The sequence below is a fragment of the Malurus melanocephalus genome, unplaced genomic scaffold (assembly GCF_030028575.1).
Source record: "Malurus melanocephalus ecotype Western Australia unplaced genomic scaffold, MMel_1.1 scaffold_61, whole genome shotgun sequence".
In the NCBI taxonomy this organism is placed as follows: Eukaryota; Metazoa; Chordata; class Aves; order Passeriformes; family Maluridae; genus Malurus; species Malurus melanocephalus.
In genome coordinates this window covers 2,461,772-2,488,826 of record NW_026623293.1, presented here as the reverse complement: position 1 = coordinate 2,488,826, position 27,055 = coordinate 2,461,772, and the positions used below count along the sequence as shown (strand labels likewise).

The following is a 27,055-nucleotide window of genomic DNA, read 5'->3' as shown; positions in this document are numbered from 1 at the left end:
GCAGTTGATAATGCAGGATTCTAGCACWGTTTTATGGAGAAAGTGTGATGGTTGATGCTTACTAAGGATCCCTGGGGTATCAAGTCTAAGAATACCGGTGAAAGATATCTGTTCATTGGGTTCTGTCACTTGTTCAATTTGTTCAGGTCTTCACAAAGTTTTTATAAATGTTTTTGTAATCACCAAGTCTCTACAGACTCAAACTAAAAGAAACACTTTACTGACTGAAAGTAAATGGATACTCTAAATCTTTTTACATGATGTAGGAATGATCTTGAACAACCTTAAGGTTGAAATATTCTCTATAATACAATTTTATGCATTTTTATTCTTACCTGGAAGAACATGTAGCCATGTAGTAYTACATGTTGAGGGGAAAAGAGGAAGCCTTTCACACGGTCATGTTAACACTTGTGAATGATTAATAAATAGCAAGTAATAGAGCACTAGAATACTTAATTATCTGTTCTTTAAGAATGCAATAATATGACAATTATACAACAAAGATGAAAAATACCCAATAAAATGAATTATCAAAATGTCACTATGACATATATCAGTTGGTACACTGTCTACATCCCATGACATTTTGTAAAATCTACCTCAGACTAACCTTTTCAGCTGGAAATACTGAGACACAAAATGCAGCTGGTAAATTAGAAAGTAAAAAAAGCTTTCAGAGGAATGGTATATTAAGTTTTTTGTGGTCTAAGGAACCCCATTTTTAAGGAACATAAAGTATTTTACTTTATTTTCATAACTATAGTTCTAAATTTCTACACAGGCTTTACACAGTTTAAAATTACTATTATTATAATGTTTGACTGTTTATCTAATGTGACTAAGCAATAGCTCTTCATTTCCTGTTTATGCTAGCTTTTTTTTTCCAAATTAGCATTTTTGACTCATCAGGTTAAGCATGACTAGACTATTAACGAAATATATTCTGCGTACTATTTTTACACAACRCCTCTTTAATTTAAGTTGTCAATGCAGACCTACTAAATTTAAATTATTTAAATATTTGTAATCTGTTATGATAAAAATAACATGCTAGATCAGCAAGTTAGAATAAATCATGTTTCAGGACAGAAACAGTGATTCCCCTTTTAATAATTTCAAAGTCTTCTTTTAGATGTAAAATATTTGAAGAGGAGGTAAATTGTGCTCTCTAATGCCACTAATACATGATAGGAGTTGAAGTGGAATGTAACAATTTAATGACTTTTAAAATCAGTAATTTAAATGTCACCTGGCACACTTCAAAATGACTTTTTCCTGTCCTTTAAAGAACAGAACTGGACTTGAAGTTCAACATTATATATGCTTCCACTATCTCCTACTGGAAAGCTGAATTTTCTGAYTGCTAATCTAACTGTAAACTTACACCATACTATCTCATAATAATTATGCTTGAAGCATTTTAAAAGCATTTTGCTTCCTTGACACAAGATGATACAACAGTAGTTTTTTCATTATGGTGCAGATTTTCTCTAATAGACAATCAGGGGTGACAATGAAACACTGTGATAATTAAACAAGAGTGGCAAACTGTGAAAACACGCTGAGYTAAGAACCCTATTTAGCATCACATTTAATTCAGTAGTTCAAGCAAATATCGCTGATAGAATTCCATGAAAAACTTACTAAGTATGAAGAAAAGCATTTCTCAATGACAATACTATTGGCTTACAGGAAGAACATYTTAAAATTAAGAGATCTAAAATCAGGACTTGTCCATTTATTTAGTATTTATCTTGATCTTTCATTAAGTAATTCATTATGGAAGACAGATCTTCCCCAATAAGAACACTAACACACAACAGCCAGGGCCCAATCTCGACAGCAATGTTGTGCTTAGAACCAATGTGTGCGGATCCCCGCGAAATTTATTAATAGTGTTTTGCCTCTTCCCACTGCAACTAGTTCTGCTACTAATTCAACAGAAGTTTTCATCTGGGAAAATAYCAGTCCAGTAAAATCCACTAGGACTAAGTGTCTGAAGGATTAGCATGTTTTCATGGCATCTCCTGCATCAGACAGGAAACATTTAAGAGACTGATCATGAGCTCTCCCCGGAGTTATCTTCTACTCAATGAAATTGCCTGCAATCCACCTAGCAAGCTGTCAAACATGAGTACCTGACTACAGGACTTGGATAGGAATTTGTATTACTGCCATTACAGTCAAATGCAAACATAAAAATAGCATTTGRTAAAAAAAAGCTTAAGTATCATACCTGGCTCTTATTGGGAAGTTCTGAGCGATGTCTTTCATTACCTTTAAGGCATCATAAACAGGGGTAGACATAATTCGAGTAGCTGCTTGAAAACTAAGATCTAGAGTGGGGGAGAAAAATAAAAAAAAAAAAATCACTGGAAATATCACCCTCAGTCATTACTGCCTACAATCAGAAAACTGTTCCACATGCACATTCTCACTATTAACACATTCTGTGTTTCAACCATTGATTCAACAATTATGAAGTAATACTATTAAGGTTGAAAAACTGGTCACRTGAAAGTGGAAATACTGAATTCAGGTTTTTTTACAGAATTCTGCTTGACTTTCTTGAATATACACATTGTATATGTAATTTCTAAATTTACATAAACACACTGAATGAAAAAACCCAGACCATTCATCATGAGGTATTACACCATCATCAGAAGGGTAGTACCACACTCAAACGTAGATACACACGCAAGATCTTCCCAGATTCAGGACTCCACAAGGTCCCTTTCAGGTAACAGATAGATTTAATGTATCTGAAGGCTGCACTGAGCATGGAAATTGCACAATTTTCAAAAGTAGCAGCAATTTCACAGAAAGAGAAAATGGAGACTCACAAATGAAAGGTCAAACTACTGTCAAATTTCAGTTCTCCTAAACACCTAGCACAATTTTTTAAGGGATCTCATTTTCAGAACAAAGTAAATTTTCAGATAATGGGACAGTTTAAAATGAGTTTTGCCATCCACTAAAAAAACAATGATGAAATTCAGTTAGCTGTCCCTGGAGTCTAATTTGAGCATGACAAATTTTGACATGTAAGACTAGGAAAAATCCAATTTTGGTACCAATGGGGTAAGGCAGTAATATACTAGATAATWTCATGTACCTTGTATACAACTTAGGCAATTGCTTAACTAACTCAGGTAATCATGGTTTTTCCTCATAATTTTCTAGTTAAGACATTTTTAAGTGGAAACTGAAAGCCTCAGGTTATTCAGTTTGAGAAAACCTGATGCCACATACAGTAAAAAGTCCTGGGCAAAAAATTGTAGACAATGCTGCCTAGTAAAACTACACCATCTTCTTGAAGCAATTAGGACGTGAAAAAAAAAAGAAAAAAAAAGAAAAAAAAAATAAAAAAAAAAATAGAAGGCTGAATCAAGAAGGCTGAATCACAGAAGTAATACATTCTCAGTTTGGCCTGATAAGGTACTCCTCAGCTGAAAAAATAGGTGAGTGAGTAGTGGAATGTTAACTTCGTATTTCTTAATACTATTAACAAGAAGTATAAGAAGAGATCACTCTTTAAAGTAGGTCTCAGAACCCTTTCAACAGGCACCTAAATTGTGATCAGTTGAGGAAACACCTAATTGCTGCTGTTACTAGAGACAGTGAGGAAGCTGTGAATTTAGGTCACACACTTAAAACCCTTCATAAATTTTTAATAATTTCCATTTCAGGCTGAACAGACAGGATACAAATATTCAAATACCACTGAGGCCAGCTGCCATACTTTTACCTCCTTGTTTATCTCAGGTCAGGGTTGTCACTTACAGACCTCCCATTGCAGCACCCTAATGCAGCTGAGAGAGCAGTGTAAGGCACCTTGAGGAAAAAGTACTTACTAATTACTTACCTAAAATATAAAAGCTCTTGAAAGACAGCTCTTGAATGGTGTTTAGGTTCATTTATAAATAGAAGTATGCCCTATAGYTGAAGTAGTTTTGCTTAAATTTAGTTAGATTTTTACTTTGAAGCTAATTAAAGGAAATCAGAGAGAAGCTGAGCCATTAATTCAGCCACTATAATTAGTCATTAAGAATAAACTAGAGAAAGTACCCCATCTTGTCAGCAGTAGAGGTATCAAAACAATTGCACCAAAAACCATGGAGGCTGAAAACTGAAGATCCTGAACCATTAGCCACTACGATCCTTCCTGACACAAATTTACAGCATCCCCACACTTAACTACTTTTAGCACTAAGAACAGGTTTCTCGGGGGCACTAGTTTCCTTTTTCGTATATAGCCATACCACTACAGAAAAGACCACCACTAGAGATCTTGTACTTCTGCTTTAACATCAACCAAGTGGTATTGAATCACACAGAAAAATAGTCAAAAACTCTATTTTCTTTTTATCTGCAAAGCAGATTTCTCAGCAGAACTTTAAAGCAATGTTTTGCAATTGTTTTTTGTTTTGGACAAGATAAATCCTGTGGTTGAACTTCACTGATAAAAGACTGAAGTTAAGTGTAATTTTCTCAAATAGCTAATATCATACTGGACACTGCTAGCAAGCTCTGTAACATGAGGATCCCAAAAGGAACTGAAGCTCAGAAGATTGCTCAGTCTCCTTCACTGCACTAATATACAGGCAAACTATTTTTTATTAGATTGTCCTCTAAAACTGAAGAATGTAAGGGGGGGAAATTTAGTTGCATAAACTTAAATGTYGTGACATTTTATGAGTGATTTATATTTTAGAGCAATTTACAATTTCATTCAAACTACAGAATGTTCTGCAGGGCATCAGCACATAAGCTTTAGCAATTAATATATTTGTTTTCCTTTTCAACAGGAAAGCTCTTCCACTTCATATTTTATTTTAGAAATGTATCAATATGAACTTGATAATTGATAAAACTTAAAATTTATAAATTAAACAAACTGTCCTAACATGTAGTTCATCCCAACCCAACAGTCATGTCAAAATTATATCTGTAATACCTGAGATGACACATCAGGCAGAAAAACAGGCAACATAATTCTMTATCTTACAAAACTGCTTCAATGTTCCTTTAATTTCTAGCATAGAATATAAGGTATCAGCACATGCCTTTTAAATACTTCAGATAACACAGCCTTTTATGAAACTATGTCTCTTTTCAGAAGAGGTTTTTATCATAACACTGATACATTAAAATAACAAAGGAATAATAAACAGAGCATGGTGTTATTTCAGAAAAAATCAATACATACCCTGTAGCTCCCAAACCTTCAGTGGTTCCATGTTGTTAGTAGTTTCAATTAGATGTTTTTTAAACTCTATCAGATTATGTTTCAGATGAGGATGCATCCGTCTACAAGAAAATATTTTATTTCAAAAAAGGCACAATCAATTACAGCCATCAATGTCTGCTTTTATCCACTGTACTGCTCACAGCCAATATTGTATTCTCAGGACAACAACCAAGAATGAAAATTTTAATTCATTCTGGAAACAAAAATATGGTTTTGGGGTGCGAAAAGGTGATTCCTGAGGGCTAAACCCCTATTACATAGAATAATAGAATCATTTAGGTTGGAAAGGACCTTGRAGGTCCTTAGGTCCAACCATTAGCCCAACACTGTCAAGTCCACCMCTAAACCATGTCCCTATGGGTCACATCTACCCAGAGATGGCAACTCAACCACTTTCCCAGGCAGCCTGTCCCAACGCCCAACAACCCTCTTCATGAGGAAATTCTTACTAAATACCAGGAGTTAAATTATTTTGTAGTGATCTGTCTCAAAACCTGCCATATAAATTTAGATGGAATAAATGAACTCAAAGATTAGACAGTGTTAACATGCCATACAGGTAACTGTTTAGCAAGCTTACYGTAAGATAATGTATACCTAACTGTATATCAACTGTACTATATATTGACTCTAACTGAATCCACTCTTCATAGCACTACCTACAAAAGGTACAGGCAGGAAAATGCTGAGAACATGTTTGATAAATTAACACCACTGACAAAATCAATCTACTGAGCACGCAAATCACCAGTCAGAACATGAACATGGTACACAAAAGTTTAGCTATGTGTTTTGAGAACTTATTAGGTAGGTAAAGCAGCTTTGAGGGCAAACACTTCAGCCTGCTACAAGATATCCTTGCAAAAAAAGAAATCTGTGCTAGATTTCCAAACATTTGATGTCTTCTGCTTACATCCATAGCTATTTCACAGCTGAGAAAAGTAAAACTTTTGACATGTTCTAACAGAAGGAGACAGTTTTTACAGACTACTGAAATAKCTATTTCACCTCCCGTATGAAAAGAAAAAAAAATGACTCTAGAAACAATGTCAAAAAGTCTGAATAATTATCTGACAGCTTCACAAATCAGTCACAGTASAGTGTCAAGAGTAAGTGGTACAGCTAAACCTAGCAGAATACAAGAAGGAAAAAAGCTCAGATAAAGATATGACATAAGCATTTTGTATTATCTGCTGTGCAAAGTCTCAAACACATAGGTGAAACAATAGGGAAGCCTCAAGATCTGAGTCCACTTCTACTTCCATGTGCTTGAGAAGAAAAAGGCAAGAAGGGRATAAGCTCTCAAGAATTTAGACAGAATAGCAGCGCTGAAGACTGAGATTTAACAGCTTATTGACAATATCTAYAAATAAGTTTGCTTTTTATTTTAGGTAAGAGAGAGAATGACATCTAGAGAAAACCCACAGTTTCAAGGGTCTTTTGCTGAAGAAAARAAATAATGATTCACTGCATGGATCTGGTACAGAAAAAGGGAAATCACTTCGGATGACTGCAACTACAAAATGAATCCACCAACTGAGGACTGGAAGGAGCCCTCAATAGGGTAACGTTCAATTTCATCTAACAGATTCCAGCTTGGAGAAAAGAGTTTGTGCTGGAAGAGAGCACAAATTCACATACTCCAAAACAAGATGGTATCCATAACAAGACCATCTTCTAGAAATATCACTTCTTAACTCTATAAAATCCATTACTCCATAAAATCCGTTACATAACAACCTATGGAGATACAGCACATGAGTTTGGATTTCTTGTGCTAYTACTTGAATTTTGAAAACCAACATTTTGATTCTAATTAACTAACAAATGTTAGTTTGTTAAAATCACCATGCTCTAAGTTTTTGTGAGTGTTACCCAGACAGTTTTGATTTAACTTTGAGAAGTTTACTGTATACATTCTAAGATAATTAGAAAACTAACAACAATAAATTGAAATTAACAGAATAAACAACCACTGTATCTTTACATTAACAAGACATTTAAAAAAAAATCATAATTTTCACCAAATCAAGTAATTTACAACATAAATCTCAATTCTTCTATTTAAAAAACCCAACTGGTTCAGGTTCCAGAAACAAATGCAGATGTTTAATTATAGCTTATATCAACTCACTTTAATTTGCCAAAGAGAAATCCTTGGACATCACTTTCCTCCTCCTCCTCCTCCTCCTCATCTTCCTCTTCTTTTGTCTCATTTGCTCCTGAACACATAATGCATGTAGACAATATAAGCCAAGAAAACTATTGTTGTATGATGTCCTTATGAATTATAAAACAGTTAACAGAAACATACAATCACAAAGTTGTCATTCTTGGATGCAGTTTTATTAGATTTTTCCTTAAAGTATTAATCAGAATTAATTACACAACAGAGCTTTTCAACAACAAAATTAATTTTTTAATATCATTCATTCTGTGGCAACAACTGTTATATCCATTAAATAGATGTGGTTAAACAATTCACAAAATAGCTATTTCTCAGTTTGCCTAAATTATAAGGTATAACTCTAATCAGTCAACTACTACCAAATTTACACTTAAAAAGTCTGCTGACCTTAAAGCACTTGAATCTCAAGCTGCCATTTGATGTAAGTCAGAGATCAGTTTCTTCCCCTTTAAAAAGCTGGTTTTTGACATGACTCAAAGGTCATTAAACTGTAGTCTTACCTAAGAGAGTTAACTTTCCTTGTATATGGTAAATGTCCCTGCAAAAGTAATTTCTCTGTGTCACCATGCTATAGTTACCACCTTCTGTGGTAAACGTCTCATTGCAGTATGCTGTAGCTTGCACAGGGCCACGTTCTATGGTACATCACATCTTTCCTACAGAACACTGTGAGAGTATTTCCATGCAAATTCTGAAAAAAACCCCTCAGCCCTGAAACACTAATGTGTAGCGACTACAGTCATTAGCATACGAGAGATGCCATCATAAAGTATTTGAAATACAAAGATTAAAAAACTTTCAAATTAYTGAAAGGAAGAAGACTGTGTTATGTTTAGAAGAGTCACAAAAACAACAGTCAGAGATTAGATAACGAACTGTACCCTAAGCACAGATCTTTACAAATGTTCTTATGTATTTTGATTTCTTAGTTCCTAATACCAGAGATTTCCTTCTGTAGAGAAGAAATTAAGCATAACCTTCAAAACATTAATAACTGAAGACTGTACAAACTGAAGATTTCAACACATTTCAATAATTTCTCCAATGAGATATAAAATCAATTAAAAAACCCACATACCTTTAACCTGTGTGTCATCTACTGCTTTATACTCTGTACTCTTTATTGCAAGTTCCACACCATACCCAGATAAATACATTTTCCTGGAATTTGGTTTCTGTTTGATGATATTATTTTAACAGAAGAAAAAACATAACTTAAAAATGTATATGGGAGCTTCACAATATGTAATACCTTAACTTCAAATATTATGACAGTCATAACTTAAATTCATCTTTCAATTCAAAGAGCAAGGCCTATTGACAGCCCACTGAGAAGGCACATAACAGAATGTGATGATATCCTTTATCTCCTGCAAATCACAGAAAGGCTGGTCAAAATTGCAGCCCTTTCACATAGTACTAGAAGAGGGACTAGAACACGCATATTSATATGTCAATATAATTATTGACACCTCACAGTTCACATTTTAAACTGTTATTCATTTCTTCGTAATGTTGCCAGACTTCCAGGATGTTAAGAGGAAATTATCTATTTTTTCTTCAGACTTCAAAAAAAGTTTTGAYAGAACAATTAATCACTTTCTCCAAAGAGTATTAAGAAAATTTATTAAAGTATCACTGCCAAGAACAGGTTGCCACTTACTAAAAACAAACTACTTCTAACTTTGGAGTGGAAGTTTGACATTCAATAGTGTAATTACACAAACCATGCTTATTTCTGAATACATGCCCTAAATTGCCCCAAATGTATGAAAATCCCCTTCCAAAATGTAATTTGCACATGCACAGCAGCAGTTTCTCGAAAGTCTTTGAGCTTTAGCTTGTAATTTCTATGAATCATTCTATATTGAAAGAAGAGAAAGCAGGGCTGGGGGGCTTCTCTATCCATCCTCTAAACAAATCTCAAGGCAGAGGGAGCAGAGAGCACTCTGTAAGTAGTCTCAGTGATATTGATTAAAAAAAAAAAAAGAGACAGCAGAAAGACCATACCCCTTCTATTATCAATGCTCCTTCTTCTGGTATTTAATGTTAAAAAGGAGGGAGATTCCATCTCAGTGGGAACCAAAGAACAAAAATGGAGGTTGTGAGGAAAGAAGAAAAGGGAAGCAAGGTCTGAAGGGAGAAAAAGTGCACGCAAGAAGACAACACGCATTTGGGGGGACCATGATGCATAAGCCAAGCAGGYAAATGAGACATTGAATATGCAAGTAGGCATTTAATTGAAGTGAAAGAGCATAGAAGAATATAAAGTTCAATAAAGTTCAATACAGTTCAATAAAGTTCAATAAAAACTATACCACATACAACTTAGAATTCAAGACTGATTTCCTCAAATTCTCTATTTCATTACTGAGAGCAAACAACTCAAAGTCATCTGCAAACTACGTATCTCATCTCCCTGAAATGCCTGGTCTACATAAATCACGGCAACCCCTCACTACATCAGATTATTCTCACATTAGTCACACTATTTAAGAGCTGTACTTTGAATATAAATCACAAAAGCCTTCCAAGAATCAAAACTGGGGACAATACAGTTCCATGTACTGGTATTTTTCTTGTTTTGTTTCAAGGAGAAAAGTAAGTTAAGAAAAGAATTCAGAAATATTGTTTCAAATATTGACACTGAAAAACTGGTCAGTGAGGTAGGCCGTGATAGCCCACACTGCTTTACCTCAATGAACACATGAGATTATATTGAGAATGTGTAAAAATATAATTTGTTATTTCTCAATTTGATTCTCTATTCTACTTTCCATTTTTCTAATTCTTGTCACTAATGTTTAGGGTGCTGTACCAGATTACCCAAGATCTCTGTACAATGTACAAGATACAGACATACAACAAAAAAAAAAAAGAATTGCAAGATCAGTGATGCAATCAGTGCTTGCATGCAGGATTAGGTTAGTGAAATTATCATGCTTTCCCAGCTTCAAATTCTGTAYTAGGTGAATTACTTCACCTAGAAAGTTTTAAAATTAGAACATACATTGCACATGATTTAGGCAAATGCAAAAATAAATGCAGAAAATGTGTTTTGTCAAAAAGCAAGCAAAGCAAAGACAGAATACTAACAGTTTACCAAAACAATATTGATTTGTATTGCATACCTGAACATAATGCCGGAGAACATAAACAATTTCCTCCTTTTGTGCCTTCTCAGATAAAATCTTGTGGAATTTGACGAAGTCTTTTGTACCCATTTCTGCATATAGAATAACCACTGGGCCATCCTCTTTGAGAGTTGGGAATTTATGGTCTCCCTTAAACAGATATGGTCTCGGTCTGGTTTTAAAACAAATAATTGTGATATTCAAAAGTCAGATAATAAAACAGTGGTGGATTTTTTATTACATGATTGAAAAATGATTATATGTTAAAAGTACACAAGACATGTTAAGATCATCCCAAAATAATCATGACTGTTCACAAACCCAGAGCTCCAAATTCTCAAATTAAAGTACTGAAAAATCAGCATAAACTATCAGGAATTGCAAAATGTTTTATCAAATCACAACACAAAGTATATGAAAAGCATAGCACTTGGAGATTTTGTGCAYCAGGAACAGCCTGCAGCTTTTAATTTGAATGATACATTACATCTATTAGAGATCTACAGAGCAATCAGTGAGTAATAGAGTAGGAGAGGGAGATTTCGTGAAGTTTGAGAAAGCTGCTAACACACCTGGAAACTGAGGTTATACTACTTTAACACCATCAAGCTCATCAAGCTCTGCTCATTTAGCTAATTTGGCAAATTTTGACTGCCTACCTACGCTTCTAATKGAAAACCATGACTAGAAAAGTTATRATGCAWTGATTTCTTAAAYGACTAAAGCCATCTTGTGAATCAAAATTGGGTAAGATGGAGAAGTAACAGTATGTGAGTAATACACTCAAGGTACTAATTATTGATGATCACATTTTTTCAAAATTGCCTTTGCACAGACAGTCAAAAGACCAATAAACTCCCTCGAGGAGAAGCATCCCCAAGACAAGCTAGGAAACTCTAATCTGACACACAGTACAGAACAGTGTGTGGTACATATTCACTGAAGAGCCATACTGGAAARGTGCAAGCAGATCTCCACAGGCCCCAGCAGCTGTGATGCAAAGCTTATGAACATCTTCAATGTAAAAAATCATAGCATAATTTACACTGCAAAGGTAACCTTCGGCGGTAATGCGCTGCAAATCCTCACTTCAAGCAGGAGCAATTTRTATGAGATTACCCAGGGTTTTAACATCAATGTCCTATGTAAGCTTGGGAGGTATGCTCCTTTGTAAGGCAGAAATAAAAGGAGAGGTCCTGTTTGAGAATTAATTTGGGTGCATGTAGCCAGGTGTCAAAGAAGTATCAGGCAAGCTGTCCCAATGTTATCACAGGACATGGTAGACCAAGTAGGTGAGATGTGGAAGTGTGGAACAACTTTTGAATAAGTAAGCTCTGYGGAAAAACTGATCTAGATTTTTCTCAATGAAAGCACAGGTGTGGGATGTTACCCCTGCAACTTCCTTCTCATAGCCAGAGACAAGAGCTGYCATAGCCATGTAGAGTAGAAAACCTAAATCAAGGAAGCTTCTCTTTTACTAACTAACTTTAACCACTCTACCTTAGCCAACCAACTAAACTGGTTACTGAGTRCTGCCATGACTCAAACAGTGACAGTGTCAAAGGAAGAATTTTATATCATGATGAACATGCTTCATGAAAAAATTAGGTGCTGCAGTGAAATAACACTGCATAGCGCKCCTCTAATGACCTTGGGTTGAGAATTAAAGTGTTCAGCCCTTGTAAATCCAAGAGAAGCCTGTTTCTCTTCAACACTGAATAGTAGTGACAAGGAATTGATTCTCCTGCTCTTAGAGCTGAAAGCTAATTAATTTCCTGCCATAAGAGATGCTCATAAGAAGGCTGCCTGAAAGACAAGGAAGAACAGCTGGGCAGACAAAACAAAAAAGATAAAAAAATTACACAGATGTGGAGTGCAGTACTTCCTAATCAGTTACTAGGGCAGCACAGGCAACTATATGCTTGTCTAGACAGTTGTCAGGATAGGATGCAGAAACGATGGGAGAGAAGACAGCAAACATGTACTGACAAATGTGAGCCACTGATTGCTTTGAGCAAAACATGACTCGTTAATGCTTCTGCTCTTCACAGCAACAGCCTCAGAAATCTTAGTGCTGTGTTTTGGACACCTGGAAAGATAAGCAATTCCAACCATTTAACCATGTGTCCTTTGACACATCCAGAGTCTCCACAAAATACTTCCAGTTAGAGCCACACAGTCCACTGCAACATGGCAGAATGCGAAAAAGGCAAAATCACAGTCATTGCTGCATAAAGGACTGGATAAAGCAAAATCTTAGCCTTGATATGCAGAATATTTGGGCTCTGCTTAGTCCAAAGAGCCTGAGACTTCCTGAATCTCACATTGAGATGATGAATCCACACAAAAGAACTCTGCAACCTCTTCTTTCTCTTCCAGTGAGATTTGAAGCTATCAGTGCCTAAAATTAGAATATTTCTAGTATCCGCATCAAAATACGGTGAATAACTGAAAGCATAGTTTAAATTGTCCTGGCTTAATTGGAAGAGTCATGGCAGACAGAAGACAGAGAATGGAACACAATGGAAAGAAAGTACTTTGAAACCAAAAAATAATTAAAAAAAATCAATCAACAAGATCTCTTCTATGAAAAGAGAGAAAAAGAATGACTGGTTTAGAGCAACCAGCTGCAAGATGGCACACTATCACATATATAATTTTTTCACCTTGTAGGACAAAAAGAACAGGAGCACAGCCTTATCTTTATCACTTAGCCTAAATATCACCAGCATAGGTGAAAAGTATCTACATGATACATTACATGAGCAAAAATAGAACCAACAATGGAAACAATTACCTGAATATGTGAAGTGAGCATGTTTTTCTCCAAATCTAGTTGCAGGTACTCTAAATATCTGAATGACACAACTACTTTTGGGGTGGGGAGAAGGAGGGAAAATTTATCAAGATTTCATCCCTGAAACTCTGAAGATTATAATGTGACTGRTGCATGCAAAGCTATTGAAAACAGGAGAAAAATCAAATAAAAGAAACTTCAGTTTTGCTGCAGGTTCTTAATTATTTCTAGAAGTCTACTCTCTCAAATATAAATAATTCAGGATTCTATTGTTTAGTATTGTGATTTTCCAGAATCCTGTAGATTTGGGAATAGTATCTCCAGAAAGGAGAATGTGCTGAATAAACTGCTTTAAAAGACTACTATATTCACACATTGCAATAAAAGGTTAAGGTATCATGATGCCTTAGTATATGGTCACAGGAATTCAACAACATTTTAAACTATTTGTTTAAATTTGTACTATATTTTGGCCTTTATCCAAGAAAATAAGGGACATTTGTTAGAAGAATGTAATAGTTAAAATTGGGACATTGTAAACCAGACATTAAGTTGYTTTTACAAAAACCTTGGCTATTGAATAAGTAAAAAACAATGATTTAGTAGCTTGCAGTTGTATCAATGGTCTTAGCATACACCACAAATCATACATGTAGAACAAAAAATTATTTTCAGGAGCAACCAACCCCAAAGATACAAATTTATAGGTTTTCAGGGTTTTTCCCCACAATTTATATTTGACAGAAAGCAAAGTCCAAGAAATATACCCTACTAAATCACCTTTCAGCTCTGCATATCTCCATGAAATGGTTGAGGGTACGGACAGTAACGTGTCCATAGACCACAGGAGACCATTGCAGTGGGGAAAAAAAAAAGACCCAAAGAAAAAACTGCTATATGCAGGTCTTGGAAAAACACATTTTAATACTCTTTTTAAAAATAGATACTAAACATCTTGCTTTCACTATTTTGTTACTGTTATTTTGATAGGTTCTACACATTTTACTTCAGAGCTCCAATTCTGGACTGATGCTAGTTAGCACAGGACAAAGCCTGCAGAAAGGATTGATAGGTGCATAGTCCAGCACAAGGTGAGGAAAGGTTATGCCAGCTGAGGTAGACTCCTCTTCCAATCCTGTGCCAAGCCCTTGCAACCCAGAAAACCTCAAGTGCAGAGCTGCTGACTAACGAGAAAGGTTGGTCAGCAAAGTACTATGTCAGACATAGAAAACTGTAAGTTTGTATAGGAAGTACACTGTAACTTAAATTTAACTATCCCAAGAAAAAAACAAAATCCAAACCACATAGCCCCCCCAAAAAAAACAAAACACTAAAAACCCAAAACAAAACCAACCAAAAAAAAAGGAAAAAATACAAAATTCTCCATGTGATTAGAGGACCAAAGCTCTATGATTTTATTTTAAAACCTACTTTGATTCATAATTGATGAACTCTCATAACATAAAGCTCTTTAGTAATCTATTTTTCCTCTCAAACCAGATCGTTAGATTTACCTCTTAGTAGCCTTCTTCAGTAGCTTTTTTATTTCATTAGTCTTACAGGTGTGCTTCTCATGGATAACCACAAATGCATTGCAGCCTTCTGGTGGAGGTTCATCAGCTGCAATCTAATATTTCAACAATTATACTCAACCAGAATGCTTTGATTGCACTTCAACTTAAACTCACATCCCTTTGATTAAAATAACTCAACAGCTGCCATTAAGTTGTGTTTCTAATTAAGCCCATTGAAAACTGGGTACATGTGGGGGAAAAAAAAAGAAAAATATWAAAATATTAAGACYMTATAATCTTTGTGAGATGTAGTCTATTAAATGCAATCATACTCCAGCAAATGAAAGTACATTTATGTTCTGTAAAGACAGGACWGAGAAATCTCCTCCACAAGCTGAAATCAGAGCCTGTACTCTGAGGTATTTTTTATTTTGCTGTCAGCAAACCATTTTGACATACAAAGATTAGACTTCTAAACCAATAAATCCCAAACAAATAACRTCAATTTTTGATTCTCTCTCTATCCCATCTCCTGACTTTTTTTTAAACTCTACTCAAGCTATTCCCAGATGAATCATGTGACTGAATGTCACTGACTCTGGATCCACCAGCTGAAAAGTAAAAATGGAAAGACACCAGTCTGAGATYACGATATTCCTCCAGAGAACACCTGCAAAACTCCCTAACTTTGTTACAGCTTATTACCTTTCAGAAACATGGATTTCTCACTTTATCTTAAAGGTGGCATTGCCGAAAGGAAGAGTAGCAATTCTAGGCTTAGAGACACAGTGAATTTATGTCCTCTCACTTTTTYATTAATAAAGCAGGTTATTCTGTTTTTTGACTTTTCAATTACTAAAATAATGAGARAGATGAGAAATCCACTAAACAACAAATACAAATTACTGGAAGCTACAGGAAATGTCCTACTCTGGGAATGTCTGAATTCCCATAGAATTATTTAAAGCAATGCAAAAACCCCTCACAACCTGAGTCTTAAAAAATGAATAACTGCAAAAAAAATTCTACCCTGAAAGGAAAATTACCCATATATACAATTGAACATGAATATTTGTTCCTGTCAATATAACCAGTTATAAAATATAACCTTTATCATGTTTGATTCCAAATAATACTGACATATATTTTACTGAACTGTAACAATGAACATTCTTTAGCCAAAATACCACGTTCAGTCATGTACCAAATATATCAGGYAATACTGTCACCTGCTGAAACATCTGAACAGTTGGAGAATAAGCCCGTATGGAAAGTGCAAACTTCAATAGATTGATTTGCAGATTGGATACAAATTGTCCTGCTTTCTTCAAGATTAAATTGTAATAGGAGTACTCTGAATCTGTTGAAGAGAGAAAAAACAAAAAAAAGACAAACTTTTAGTTTTTAGCCCTAAATGATGTGGCATTTCCATAYAGTCAAGTATTAATGCCAATGCTGCTTGTCTGTTCAAAAGTCTTCAGTGCTGTTCATCAATAATTGTTTCCTCTCCTTCCAATCCAGAGGCCTAATATTAACACAACAAAAGAGAGCTCAGTAGCACTAGTCAATATCGAAACTATTTTCAGAAATATAAAACCCACTCAACAACAATATCTCTCAAAAGACCCACATGGAAAGTCTTGAACAGAGCATCATTTTACAAATAATTTCCTCCTATTTACCCTTGAAACACTCCAACCATAAATAAAAAAATCCTCTAAGGTGCCATTCTTTGGACTACTCTCACATATTCTACTTCTTCCTTAAAAATACACAATAAACACAAGTACAAGAATGGATGCAACATGTGAAGTAACAGATCTTCCTACAAATCTTGTAATTTCAAAACCAAAATTAGGACTCCAAGTACGGGTAGGGTCTGGGAATGACAGAAGTGATAACACAGAACACAGGTTGGAAATAATTAACCTTCAATTCTTATTCTAGAGGCAGATTCAATTTTTGTAACTAAGCAGATCCTACTCTCTCTTTACAATCCTGTTGTAGTTGTAAAAAAAAAAAAACTTCTTTTGCTCTTAAGGCCTCWAGTGTCTCCTTTCTACCTTCTCCTCCTTAAAATTCATTATTTAAAAAGGCTGAGTTTGCTGTAATTCACTAGGGGAAAAAAAATCTAGCATTAGGAAAGTGTACAATCCGCATTTCAGGAAAAATTCTTCTTGCAAGTTCTATATGATGTCCTGGTTTCAGCAGGGATGGTGTTAATTTTCTTCCTAGTAGCTGGTGCAGTGCTGTRTTTTGGGTTCAGCATGAGAATTTGATAACACACTGAAGTTTTAGTTGTGGCTAAATGGCACTTACCCTGAGTCAAGGACTTTTCAGTTTCCCATGCTCTGACAGCAAGGAGGTGCACACGGAGCCAAGAGAAAGTGTGGCCAGGAGTAGCTGATCTGAACTGGCCAAAGGGCCATTCCCTACCATGGAATGTCATGCTCAGTATATAAACTGGGGGAATTGGCTGGAAGTTGTTGACCTCTGCTTGGGGACAAGCTGGGCATCAGTCAGTGGATGACAAACAATTGTATTGTGCCTCACTTGAGAGAAGTTTATTTCTCACTCCCTTTTTTCCTGTTATTATTATTATATTTCAATTATTAAACTGTTTTTACCTCAACCCACAGGTTTTACCTTTTCCTAATGCTCTTCCTTATCCCACTGGGGAGGACAGAGAGTGGATATGCACTACTTAATTGTCAGCTGGGGTTAATCCAAGACATATGATTGTTACTGTCTTACATTAGACTCAACAGATGAACAACCGCTCCATGTTTTCTACATCAACACAGTCCTGGCAGAACTCAAATGGCAATGAAGCTGGTGAAGGCTCTCTCACATGTCCTGTGAGAAGCAGCTGAGGGAGCTGGGGTGTTTAGCCTAGAGAAGAGGAGGCTCATGGACGACCTTATCACTTTGCAATCGCCTGAAAGGAGGGTGCAGCCAGGTGGGGGTTGGGCTCTTCTCCCTGGCAACTATTGACAGAYCAGAGGAAACAGCCTCAAGCTGCACCAGTGGTGGGTCAGGTGGGACATCAGGAAGAATTTTCRCTGAAAGGGTGGCCAAACATTAGAATGGGCTGCACAGAGAGGTGGCACAGTCACCATCTCCGGAGGCGTTCAAGAAGCAATTGGACATGGCACTTAGTGCTGTGGTTTAACTGGCAAAGAAGTGGTCGGTCAAAGGTTGGACTCAGCCTTGGAGATCTTTCCCAACCTAATCATTCTATGGTTCTAAATGAGATAAATTTGGCTTCACATGTTCAAAACAGTGAATATAAAAATTCGGAAGTGACAAAACCTTCCAGATGAAAACTTTTTTCAGTAACTGTATTTTCAAATYTTCTTCAAATGATCTTCACAAAAATAAAATCAAATCTGAATTTTTTGCCTCTACACTCAGCCCCAAGTAACATCCTATTGAAGACAATGAAGAGCAATTAAATACATAATTCTAAAGATACTGCCTCAATAAAATATTTTTACAAGTCTTTAAATTCTTAGTTTACAGATTTCATCTGTGCTTTCAGTGCTGTATTTAAAACAGCTCACACTTTTTTTCTGGAAGGCAATTATGATGATGATGATGATGATTTTAGTTAGAAAAAAAAAGGATAGTTTTTCATCTACCTTCAAAAATGATTGTACAGCACTGACAAGGATGTATTTATCAAATCATGCATCCACTCCTATTACTTCAACTTCTATTTAACACCACTGGCTTCACATACAATACAACTGCACTTTAAACTTCACCAAAATACATGAATCCATGTCAAATGCTACATGACCCACCTAATGCAAAACCAATTTTTAGGGTTTATTACATACACAGATTCAGAGAATATTCTGAGATAGGAGGAACACATGAGGATCATCAAGTTCAATGCTAGAGTGGACTTAAGTGGATTCTCTCAGCCTGTACATGGATTGAATCTGTGACCTTGGCATTATTGSCACCATGCTCTAACCAACTGAGCTACTTTCAGTTAATCAGAACCGTGGTTTCAGCTTTGCAAATTTTTTTCACTTAGTACTGAATCCTTGAAATTTGGTAACTACTTGCCCTCTAAGCCCATTTTAATATTGCCAAAAGAGCAGAAGTCATAACAAGTTTCTTAGGATGTTATAGAAAATCATGAAGAACCAAATTTTTCAAATTATAAAATCCTGCATGACAGCATATTACCGCTAAACCATTAACAAAATTGATTTAAAAGTAAACAAGAGGTCACAGGAGACAGCTCCAGACTCCAGACATCTGAATGCACATGTATGAGCTTCATATCTGTGAACATTCATTCTAGCCATGAGAAATACAGCCTAGCAGCCAACAAAACCTAAAAAGCTATTTAGCTCACACTAAAGATGCCTTAATTCATCAGMTGAACAGCTCTCTCAACTCCTGCAGCCAAATTGATTAGATTGACTGCAGCAAGAACGGAAAAGCTAGCTAAGCAGACTCACATTTAAATGTTGACATTTACCATCCACAATCTACAGCAGCATCTTTTATCATAGGTAAGTTAAAAATAATTAAGAGACAACCAGGGCAGTCACAAAAGATAAGGAAATATTTRTATCACAGCTCCTCAGAACCTCATGCACACTGTACAAAATTAATCTGAATATAAACTGGTAACCCATAAGAGAATTCAAAGCACTGAGGCACAGGAGGTAGGGAGAGTACACACAAGGGCCATAATTAATCAGAACACAGTGCACTGGAATGATTATTTTGTGGGTTGGAAGTATGARGATTGTTCCAACTGCATAGATGTGTATGTATGGATCCACAGATCAGGTAGGGAATTAGAGATCCCAGATAATGGCAGTTCAGGCAATCACTGGCCAACCAAAGCTCTATGCCATTCAAGCAAGATGCCAGTAAAGAGGGAATACTTTATTGCATTATTAGTATAGAAATGCCATGCTTGTGAAACTCATTCCTCTTTTGACTCTTTTAAGGTTTATATACACATAAAGAATACTTACCTAATTTAGCTGTGAAAAATGTGTAGTCTTCTAGATTGCAACAAATAATTTCCATGATCATTATTTATTTGAAATATAGTTACCTTTTTTTTGAGAAAATTGTTTCCGTAGAGAAAATATGTTTGTGTGTCAGTTTTATTTTGGTTTTTAATATATATTTACGAGGCTGTTGAAAATTCRATATATAAACTGGAGCACTTGGGAAGACAGCAAACACTACTGTGATAATTAGTCGGTAGGGAACTGGCTTCTTACCTTTCCTCAGTGATCATAAATTAACCTTTAGGGATATACAAGCAGCARTAATGCCATTTTCAGTGTTTTGTAAGTGCTGGTTTTAGTATGAAATTTTTGCAGTTTTCATTTCTGTRTAACATACCTGCAGCTCAAAACAGCGTATCTGCCTTTCCCAGTATTTCACAAGCATGCCAGAAAATRTGTTGCACATTAAGCAGATATAAACAATGTTGTCCATGTTACCTGAAAACCTCATGCTAATTTAATACAGAGTATCCCATCACTAACTTTTTCATGTTTTCCATGTAGTATAATCAAGATGTTGCCCAAGTTGATTTGCATTCATATTTTAAAAAAAGTTAAAACCACCAAACACACCACCAGCCTAAATGTTTTATCAAATTCCATGTACCTAATTCCTAGCAAATCCATTAAATTGCTACAAATATCACAGCTAAACAGACCATTAATACACCTAATTTGATAATRCTAAATATTTTAAATGAACAAATTAACAAGAAATGTGATTATTCTAAATTTAAAAAAMAAGTTTTGAGAACTGATTAAAAAAAACCCAGACTGAAAATCATCCAAGAGATAATTTAAAAGAACAAAGTTTGATACCATATTTGTTTTTTTAAGTTGCCTTCTAGCTTTAATACTTAACTCTGAACCATTCAACAGTATAGTGGAATATAAAACTATCATCCAGGTTTTCAGCTTCTGTAAACCCAGACTTTCAGCTTCAAATCTAGTAACTATTTACCATTTATGAAAATGTTTCTATTTWWWWAAAAAAATCAAACAAACAATGCTTTTATTTCCTGCTTATTCATCCTATCTACTCTTAGTATCACCAGAGAAGAACTGAAAAGCTAATCACCCCAACCAATCCTTTTTAAGCCAGATCCTTTAATTTACTCAAGTAGTTGTTGCTACRTCAGTTTTAATGAATCATGAACATCCCTCTATGTCAATGCACCTTGACATGCAACAGCTAAGGCAGAACCCATTCCACCCTATAAGAACCAACTTCTCAATATGCWTAATTAAAGCAGTATTTTGCTACARTCAAGTTTCCCCWTTGCCAATGTCCAGCMGTYCATTKGCATGATAGGCCATGGAGATCATCCTACTGTAATTTATTTATTCTCAATCACAGAACCCATCCAGGTTAAGTAGGAATTTAACAGCTAATTTCAACAGACATCTGTGTCACTAATAATACATGTCATTGAGGCTTCAAATTGCTTGGAAAGTGTGTCCAAGCAAGCAGAAAATAGATGAGTGACAAAAAAAAACCCTGACACATCATCTAACAGAGCAGTCTTATCTGAAGGCAATACCAACTGCATCTAAACCACTCATAGAAAAAAAASAGTAAAAGTGACTTCTGGAGGTCACCTCATCCAAACTGTCACTTAGAGATCTAATTTCAAGGCTTGAATAAGCTGCTCAAGGCCTCATGCAGTAGAATTTTGAATTATCTCTGTGAACAGAGATTCCAGAGCCTCCTGGAGCAGTCAGTTTCATTGTTTACTCAATCCCATGGCAGAAACATTTTCTCCAGTATCTATCCACAATTTCCATGTTTCCTTTACTTTTTTCATACTGCTGTGTACTCCCAGGAAGGTTCYAATTTTTTTGCACATTTCTCTACTAGGAAGTTGAAGATACCACGTCTCTTCTTACTCCTTTCTTTCTCAAGCTCACAGTTCTCTCAGCCTTTCCTCAGAAGTCTGCTTCAGCTMTCTAACCACCTTGGAGATCCTCTTCTAGACTTGCTCCAATGCTGGACTCATGTCTTTCTTTTCATGGAGAACCCCAGCCTAGCCCCAGTACTCCAGATCCAGTCTTACAAAAGTGGAATAAATCACCACACAGTCTTACAAAAGTGGAATAAACACTTTCTTTAACCTGCTGGCTACAGACTTGTTGCTGCAGCCTGGCATGTAATTTGCCTTCTCACTGTTTGTAAGGATCCCCATTCCATCTCTGAAAAACAACCTTCTAGTCAATCAGCACCAAGATTACACCAAGGCTGAGATTACTGCAGGGAGTCTGTAAAGTGCCTTTGCTGAATTTCCCAGTGTTTCTGTTGGCCTGTCTCTCCAGCCTGCCAAGGTCCCCCCTCATTCCTACCTTCAAGCTTCTCACCTTCTCCCCCCAGTTTTGTGTTATTCACAACCTTGTGGAGGGTGTAATGTCTTACATGGTTACAAAGACCTTAAACAGCAACAGACAACAGTACTTGCCCTTGACRAATGCTACCAGCAATTGATCATAGGTCAAATTCTGCACCTACTCCCATTTTCTGTGTCATCGTGCCTTAGAGAGAATGGCTTTCAGCAGCATTTACCATCTGGGCATTCAATTCTCAGTCATTCTCTCTAGTTTTGTATACACTTCTGACCTCAAGATCATAATTTCACAGAAAATTTTGGGTGTTTTTTTAATTTTCCCAGTTGATACTCTACAACTAAAATCCCAGTTCTTTTTATATTTTCTGCYTGTACTTTTGCCATGATAAAGAAATTAAGAGGAAAACACAGGGAGACAGTAAAGTCAAACATCRTGCTTCACAYRATATAAATGCACATAATGGAATTAYAAGTAGCAAAAYTATGTTTATCATGTGTACACCTCTTCCCTTCCTAGTAATCTTTTAAGTCTATTGGTTGCTTTGGGCACTGCRGAGCCTTCAAATAACATTATTGCAAGCACACAACAAACTTTTTTAAGTTGTATTCAGTCAGTCACAATTGCTGAAACATGGTGTTTCTCAAGTTCTCTCATCCATATTCAGCATTTTTCATGTACCTGCACTTTTCACTGCCATTTTCTGCATGATCTACCATTTGTGAGCTTTTCACTATTAATTTAACATTCAATTTCCCTCAAGTCTCTTCCAGGGGTASTGTTATGTCTTCACATTCATGCCTAAGGAAATGTACTATTCTGAAGTAAAGAGCAAAATGAAGCAGCTTTACCTTGTTTTGAAGCATTTTCCACCTTGTTCATCTGTTGACYTACCAAGTAGGTCTAATACAGACCAACCTGGTGTAAAGTCCCATGTGTTTCCCAATTTTTCATTAAAATGGACATTTCCAGTAAACTGCTCTCCAAGGTTTCTTCCAGGGTGGCTTTTTATGCTTCTTTCGCTGAATTTTATGCTTCGGTCTTCCCTCCAAATTTCTAACAACTWCATGTTCTTCTGTCTTATCACACTAGGCTTTTTTAGTCCTATTTGGTCAGTGATAAACCTTTATTCTAAAACACCRGTACTGATGTTAGAAAACAAGTCTCTGTGCTATGCATAAGTATTAAACCTTTTCTGGTAATTCTTTAAATTCCTACTTTAGCTAGCATTCTCATTTTAGTTATTTGCATGATTCTAACCCCTGGAAGCATCCATCTTCCAGAAAACATGAAGTCTCAGTATCCTATAAGCTCTTGGCGAGTCATGTAAGCAGGTAGATATCTTTAATCTTTACACTTCTATTCCATTTTGTAAGAGCAGCTCAGTCCATCTTGTCTTAATTTTCACTTTTATCTCCTCTGTAAGTATTGCTCTCAGGGGAAAATATGTTACAACTTTCTGAATGAAACCCATCTAGTAAGCAATGATGGAAGAGTTAGGCTTGACCTGCCAGGAATTAATTAATGTGTTATGTCTCAAAGTTAATTACAACACAAGATAATATATTAAAAACCAGCTGTTTAACTTACCTCCTTGCTTATAAACTGTTAGCTCCCGCACAGTTTCCAAGAATTGCCAAAACTTCTCATTACCATCTTCTGCAATAAATTCACTGTTTAAAAATAAAAATTAATTGTCCATAGGTTTTGTCCGAAGATGTACTATAGTAAAACCTTTGCATTATTTAAAATAATAGACACCCATCASCAACCAAATGTTAGATATTCAATGACTAACAACCATCTCCATAGTGTAAACACTCAGGTGTATTTTGGTCAAAGGACATTTTAAACCAAGTAAAATACCATCCAAACTAAACAGTCAGAGCTGCAAGGCCTGCAGACTATTCTCTTGACAGAGAAAACCCCCAAAATGTTCATTTTATTTTTTCACAGATATTCCAATATACACTTAAAAATGAAATCAGTTCAGTACACAAATTTTATTTATTAGCAGCTAAATACACAAATAAGAACACACACTCTCTCAGGTTATAGTTTTTCATGAAATTAGAGGCTCTAATGAATGACATCTACTTTGGTATGCAGGTAAGAGATCATCAGTCTCTGAAATATTTTCAAACATGGGTTAATTCTTACAAAGCATAAAAGATAAAAGTTTGCTTTATTCCAAACATCATCCTTACTTTTTTTTTTTTTTTTTTTCAAACTGAACGAAGCAAAATATAGGTTAGCTATACAGAAGAAAATCTTTACTGTAAGGGAGATGAGGCCCTGGAACTGGTTTCCCAGAGAAGTTGTGGATGGTCTATCCTTAGGCCAGGCTGGATAGGGTGCTGAGCAACCTGGTCTAGTGGAAGGTGTCCTGTCCAAAGCAGGGCGTTCGGAACTTGATATTTAAGGTCCCTTCCAACCCAAAACCATAACCGTTCTGTGATTCTATGATTTACAGGTAACACTTATAAGGTTTTTGGTTTTCCTTAGGGGAACATCAGTTGCTTTCCTTCCACCCCCTGCTCCCCCTCTCCCCCCGCTTATGTCTACCAAAACCTTCTATTTGCTAGAATGACTATATTGTTTTCTAATCTTTACTTTGGAAGTCTGCCYTTCCTTTGATTACAGAAGCTTGCAGTTCTCCCTTCCATAGGCATTCTCCAAACAGCAGCAATGTTTAAAAGATCAGATCTAAGCCAAATGGGCAAGGGAGCCACAAGCACCTGAAACTAGAAAACGTTTTCCCTTTCCATTGTGTATCACAGATTGGTTTSAGTTGGAAAGGACCTTAAAGATGATCCGGTTCCAATCCCCCACTAAGGGCAGGGACACCTCCTACTAGACCAGTCTGCTCAGAGCCCCACCCAACCTGGCCTTGCACGCTGCCAGGTGTGATAAGTTGGTTCATGGAATCGCCACATGCTTTATTAAAACAGTTTGTAACACCTTCATGTATCTAAGGGGGGAGGGGAAGGGAACTGCGAACGTGCAGAGAAAACTCCTGCCTCCCCGTAACCACGCCTACCAATGGTCGTCATGGCAACCGCAAAAGACCCCCCCAATGACAGCACAATGCAGATATGACGCAGACCAATCAGGATCTCTGGAAACTTCTGGAAACACCACGTCACAGAGGGTATAAAAAGGGGGGCTCAGGCTACGTGCCGCGCGGTGCCTAGGTGTTGGTGGGTGCGACCCACCTAGCTGGTGTCCTAGGTGCGGCAGGCCACCCGCCTAGCCCGCCCAGCGCTGTTTTTGACTAGTATCTGGTTAGTATCTGTTCTTTTGTTAATGTTTTAATTAATAAATTGTTAATTGGCTTCTAACCTCTGATTGGCTCTTGAGGATCAATTTATGACACCAGGGATGGAGCATTCACAGCTCCTCCAGAAAACCTGTTCCAATGCTTCACCACTCTCACAAYGAAGAATTTCTCCCGTACATCTAATCTAACCTATCCTCAGTTTGAAGCCATTCCTCCTTGTCCTCTMACTGCATGCCCTTGTAAGAAATGGTCCCTCCCCATCTTTCTTGCAGGCTCCCTTCAGGTACTGGGAGGCTGAAATTAGGTCACCCCAAAGCCTTCTCTTCTCCAGGCTGAAGCTGTGATTACAAGTTAACAATACCTTTTAAAATACAACGGTGTTTCACTCTTACAGGTTCACATCTTCACTAGTACTTTTGTAATCACTCAATTAACGTGTAAAGGACTTGGGGACRGACGAAAATGTTACTCAGTGGAAGGATTGTGTAGTTGGCCATTACATCTCAACCCAGCGACCTGAGCCGCTTGCAGAGCTCCCTCAGAGCGTGGGAGAGCCTTACGAGCACTGTCCACAACGCATTCCGAGCTGAGCCTCACATCCAAGGAGTACTTTAACACACCCTCCGACAAAGAGAAACGCAGCCATCACCCTCTGACAGCCCTCCTTCCCGCTCAGCGGAAGAAAAGGGAGTTCCTCCGCCCTCCTGTCCCCCAGGAGACAAGCGGGACAGGGCGGCCGCTGGCAGGAGGAGGAGAAGGAGAAGGAAGAGGAGCAGGAGGAGGAGGCTGCACGCACCTCGCCTCCAGCAGCAGCGGGGTCGCCGGCCACTTCGCCGCCAAGCGGGCGGTCACGGGCTGTGAGGAGGAGGCCTGAGCGGTGCCGCAGGGGCACGGSCGGGCGCACAGCAGGGCGAGCAAGAGCGCCGGTGGCAGGAGCGGCACCCGGCCCGCCATGAGGAGCAGCAGAGCCCGGGGGTGCTCGGGGCCGCCCAGTCCCGCACGGCCCCCGCCGCCCGGCGCGCGCCYCGCCCACACGGCCGTGCCTCACTCCTATTGGCTGCGCGGCGCCCTCGCCGTTGCGCTATTGGCCGGCCAGGAGGCCAATCAGCGGCCGACGGCGCATAAATAGCGGGGCGGCSGCGGCCAATGCCGTGACACGCGGCGCCCGAGGTGCGCAGGCGCTGACGTGAGGGTACTGTCCCCTCCTCCCGCCTTCCCTGCTGGCGTCGGGGCATTCCCGTTATTATTATCTTTTTTCGGTTTCGAGGTGGTTTATTCAAATGTGCGATTTACGTACAGTACCCTTAGGTTTGGGTGACGGTGGCTGCGGGAGGCTGTGTCCCAGGACAGTAGCCGCCTGCCCTGGCGCTCCCGTAACCTCCCGGGTGGCAGTGTCCCGGCGGGCTGCTCTCCCTCGGCCTTCACCAAATTGCAATATGTTAGCAATGTATATTGGCAAATAGCAGTAATGGCTTTTCTCTAGGTGAGCAGCTTCATACATAA

General features: G+C 37.3%; 1 protein-coding gene across 2 annotated transcripts in view; it reads right to left on the bottom strand.

The window, feature by feature from the left end:
* UGGT2 (UDP-glucose glycoprotein glucosyltransferase 2) overlaps positions 1-26,556 on the bottom strand; it is a 76,927-nt gene extending 50,371 nt beyond the window's left edge. Inside the window, exons 1-9 of one of the 2 annotated variants that reach the window (XM_057366215.1) lie at positions 26,349-26,556; positions 23,863-23,945; positions 16,120-16,250; positions 14,891-15,003; positions 10,577-10,751; positions 8,524-8,620; positions 7,392-7,479; positions 5,216-5,316; positions 2,240-2,339 (exon numbers count right to left, since the gene is read on the bottom strand). In XM_057366215.1, the coding sequence (XP_057222198.1) occupies positions 2,240-2,339; positions 5,216-5,316; positions 7,392-7,479; positions 8,524-8,620; positions 10,577-10,751; positions 14,891-15,003; positions 16,120-16,250; positions 23,863-23,945; positions 26,349-26,506 (1,046 nt within the window). In that variant the 5' untranslated portion in view covers positions 26,507-26,556. The remainder of the gene's footprint in view (positions 1-2,239; positions 2,340-5,215; positions 5,317-7,391; positions 7,480-8,523; positions 8,621-10,576; positions 10,752-14,890; positions 15,004-16,119; positions 16,251-23,862; positions 23,946-26,348) is intronic. The other variant, XM_057366214.1, reaches the window with a different exon arrangement.
* Between the last annotated feature and the right edge of the window lie 499 nt (positions 26,557-27,055).